The sequence below is a fragment of the Thalia democratica genome, unplaced genomic scaffold (genome assembly GCF_965202585.1).
Source record: "Thalia democratica unplaced genomic scaffold, ktThaDemo2.hap1.1 HAP1_SCAFFOLD_1590, whole genome shotgun sequence".
In the NCBI taxonomy this organism is placed as follows: Eukaryota; Metazoa; Chordata; class Thaliacea; order Salpida; family Salpidae; genus Thalia; species Thalia democratica.
Window position 1 is genome coordinate 22394 of NW_028140424.1, and position 4607 is coordinate 27000.

Genomic DNA, 4607 nt, shown 5'->3' on the forward strand with positions numbered 1-4607 from the left:
ATATTGTTCTCACACCTGTTTGTTCAATAAAAAATATAGCAAATATCTTACTTGTAGCAACAATATAATAATCTGGTTACAAAAATTTAAATTATTTTACGGTCTTAAACTTTATTTTTAGAGTAAACTTTTATTTTTTATTTTTTTTTTTTAATAAAAAAGCAAATTAAGTTATTTGTTATACGTTTAAAATTTTTATCACTATTTATTTTTAATTTTGAGTTAAAAATTGTTTGCAAACACTAATTAAACACATACAGTTGAATCAAATTTAAAACGCACAAATTTTTAAAAACAACATCAAGAGTTAAAACAATTACAAGCAAAATTTTAGTTTAAAGTTAAATTGTATGCTCTTTTTAGGTCAATAAATATGTAAAAGTAATAATTTGTATGAAGTTACTCAAAACAACTTTTGAAAATGGTAAAATATGCATTTTTACTTAATTAAAAAAAAAATTAAACCAATTTTGATTGTTTTTAATATCTAAGTGAGTGAATTTGTTAAACACCTTTTAAAACAAAAAAAAACATTTTTATAGAACCCAATCAGAACCCATTCAATAGAGACAAAAGAACAGTACCTTCCAAAAACAACCAGAGCACTATAAATGTTCAAAACGTAGCCTTGTTTTATCGCATTGCAAATATCATCCGCAACTCACGTCTAGCCAAACACTGTTTACTATACATAGAGCGCACTTTCTCAATGTTTGCTGGTTCTGACAACTTTTTACAGCTTGATTTGACATCCGTGGCCAAAATACTTTCAAGTTCCGGACTGAGCATAACATCGGAAATTGAAGTTTTCAACGCAGCAGACGCATGGGTGACATCTAACGGTGAGTTTGCTGAGTACCTGCTGCTGAAAGTTCGCCTTCCTCTGCTGTCGAAACACGCTTTGTGGCACCTTTCAACAAAACCGTCAGCATTCAGCAAGAACACCAAATGCGTTGAAATTTTCGAAGATGTTTTGAAAAGCAACAAGATACAGAACAATAATTGTAAAAGCAGGCACTGCGACCAAGACTTGTTCGACATATTTGTGTGCGGAGCAGGTGGCCTTGGAACTTTGAACGAAGCTGTGCACAAAATAAAAGCTGACAGCATGACATGCGGCGAGGAACTTCCGCGGATGACGGAGGCGAGAAAACAATGTAAAGTGGTTTGCGTGAAAAACGAAATATTCGTTTTCGGCGGCAGGAGAGCGAACTTTGAGATCGCGTCTTCGGTCGAAAGGTTCTCGCTGTCAACTAACACGTGGGAAAAAGTTGCCGAAATGCAAGACGGCCACGTGAACTTTTGCGCGTGCGCTCTGATTGGCAAGATCTATGTAATCGGGGGAGATAGTTCACGAGACGATTTGTGGAAGAGCTGCCTGGAGTTCGACGCGAATAGTATGGAATGGAAGCAATTGGCTGAGATGCGAGATGAAAGAGAGCTGGCTGCCTGCACCGTTTATCGCGGCAAAATAGTCGTTTGCGGCGGGTTTTACGGACCGGAGTTGGACACAGTTGAGCAGTACGACCACATTTCTGATGAGTGGACGTACTTGCCCAGCATGGTTCACTGCAGGACGGATCACAACATGGTGGCGTTGCGTGACAAGCTGTTTGTTGTTGGGCATCGCCACGAGCTTTATCAAGGCTCCGTCGAAGTTTTTGACGGCGATAAGTTTTCTCTTGTGAAACGGCCGCCTGTTACGTTGGAGTACTTGCTGTTACGTCATAATGACGTGATAGTGATCGGAAACGAGCTCATCGTATTCGGCAACGAACCGCTAGAAGATGAAGTTGAAAAAAACGGTGACTCTTATTTACAATGTCGAAAGCAAGGAGTGGTATGATAAATCTTACACCTTTTAAAAGGTATGGTAAACTATACTTGCGCATTAGCACCACAATTTTAAGTAGGCTTGTCCATTAATTAGCTACTATTTGTTCAATTTTTCTGTGGTGTAATTTTCTGAATAAAAATACTTTTTTAGAAATATTATCTTATACTATTGTTTTATTTGTTGACTTTTAGGTAAATTTTATGTTTCTAAAAGTAGCAGAGTGATAAGTTATATAAAATAATGCCGTTATTATCCGTACTGAATGTAGATTTTTTGTATGTCAAAAAAATAGAATTATTTTATATTTACAATTTAATTGTTAAAAAACTTAGTTTAATGTAATGGTGACATTAATATACTAATAAATTACCATTGATAATCTGTTTATTTATTAGTAAAAATGGTTAGTTTTGATTATTATTATTATTATAACTTCACCAGTAAAAAAACACGTAAAGCATATAATCATCAATAGTATTTTAGTTTATTGAACGACAAAAACAGCTTAAAAATTTTGCTTCAAGGACTTGATGAAAGAAGAACCTTTTGTTATTGAGTCGCACACCACTTGTACCTTTAAACGTACATCTTGTCTAAGAATAATACACAATATAAACTAAAAAAAAAAACTTAACTAAAACTAGATAAGTAAATTTTAAAATTAAGTATTAAAAAAAATTACTTGTTTTTTGTATTAAACAATGCCATTGTACTTCCTATTGTGTAAAAATTATTTTTTATACTTCTGAAACATTCATTATGATTGAATCGCACTTTATAACAAATGTTTAGTTTTAATACACAAAAATAAATGTTTGTAATCGACAAAAATTAAACCGTAAGTTTCAAAAACTTTTAATAAAAAGAGTCATATCTGAAAAACTTTGAAACAAATTATTCAAAAATCAGAAGTGATGAGGGCCAAGCTCCAACCAGCATTAAAAATAAAACAGATTCTACAAGGTAAACTTCAGTCTTGCGGTTTGTAAATCGAACTCGCAACTAAAACAAAAAGCATAAAGATAATTAAGTTTAGTTATCTAAATTTTACTTAGCTCTCTGTAAAACTAAAACTGTTAAGAATATAGTTTTTAAAGTATCTCTATCGTAAACTAAATTAAAAGTTTGATTTGTCAAATTAAGTTTAATTAATCATACGGAACTTCTTTTTTTTTTTTGGAAGAATCCAGATATACACCAGCCAATCATTTCTAACCTGATCACTTCTAAACTGATCATTTCTAAACCGGTCATTTCTAACCCGATCATATCAAACCCGATCAGTGAAAATTGTTTATAAATATATTTTTCAAGTTATGAACTGTTATAAAAACAAAACTATGTTAAAAAACTTGTTCCTAATTTGAAATTTAGTTTCAAATATCTAAAATAAAGCTTTGTATTTGTTGGTTAATTAGTTTTTTAAATTAATTCATAAAAAATTATTTAAAAAAAAAAGTAAAAACAAAATAACAAAACGTTAAAATAGTTTTTAAACAAAACAATCAATTTACTTATTACTAGACTAGATATAATTACGAGCAATAACTAGTAAAATATCCATCACAGATTTTTTGTTCCTTTACATAACTATTGTTTTGAATGGTTATTTAAAGCATTATACTTATCTTTCTTTTTTTACAGATGAGTCAGCATGAAGTTTTTTGAATTTTTGGGTCAGTGGTCAATTGATTTAACAAGTATCTTGTTATCTAATAACTTTTTTTTTTACTACAAAACTTGTAAAATTGGTTTACTAAAAGCCCTTAATTATAACAAGTAAATTTAAGAGATCGGGTTGAAAATAATCAGGTTAGATATGATTGGGTTAGAAAAGATCGCAGATCATAAATGATAGCAAACCCAGATAAAGTGCAAAAATTTATTTAGGAAAATTATTTTTCGGGCTGTTGTATTGAACAAAACTGAAAGAAAAGATAGTTTTGAATCGATAAGCATGAGAGATAAGTTAGCTCTACTCCTAAAAATTAAACTAAAACATAATTGTCACCAATCAATGAGAATTATAAAATAAATAAAAATGACTGTTTAGTTGTGTGTAAGAAAATATTTTGAAAGTAACAAATAGTTTTGCGATAAAAATTTATTCCTAGATGACTTAATTTTGCCTGTGTACAATAGTTTGTAGTTTTTGTTTTAATTAAATTAATATGTTTACATTGTACGAATCAACGTTGTTTACAAGTTTGTTGTTAGGTAACAATGTTGTTTTATGATGACTTAGCATGTTACAAGTATGAATTACATCTATAAGTCACTTTTATATATTTTTTATTGTCAACCACTTTTTTATATTTTTAAAAGGTTTAACTTCTTAAATAATTTTGCGTTTAAAATAATTTGCACTTATGATAAAAATTCAGTAACTAATTATTTATATAATTTTGATACCTTTATGTAATGTAAAAAATATAACAACTTTATTAACATAGTTTATGCTTAAATACTTTAATAAATTAACTTATTAGTAATTAATTAGTTAATTACATGGTAGGAACTTTAAAAGCAAAAATGTCTGAATTACATAAAACCAGCCTGACTTCATTAAAAGTTGAAAAAGCCAAACATTTGGTTTAAAAAAACAAAATATAAATACTTCATTAAGGTATCATTACAAAAAAGTACAAATTAGAAAAAAAAAATTAAAAAATTATAATTAATTTACTTCATTACAATCATAAAAACTAATCTGAGAATTTAAAGATTTTTTCAATATAGTTAAAATAAAATTTCACCACATAAGCATCTA

General features: G+C 29.4%; 1 protein-coding gene across 1 annotated transcript; it reads left to right on the plus strand.

The window, feature by feature from the left end:
- The first annotated feature begins 709 nt into the window (after positions 1-709).
- Positions 710-1846, plus strand: LOC145848651 (kelch-like protein 7). The gene has a single exon (XM_082953981.1). The coding sequence runs from the start codon at positions 710-712 to the stop codon at positions 1844-1846; it is 1137 nt and encodes a 378-aa protein (XP_082810107.1).
- Positions 1847-4607: the final 2761 nt, after the last annotated feature.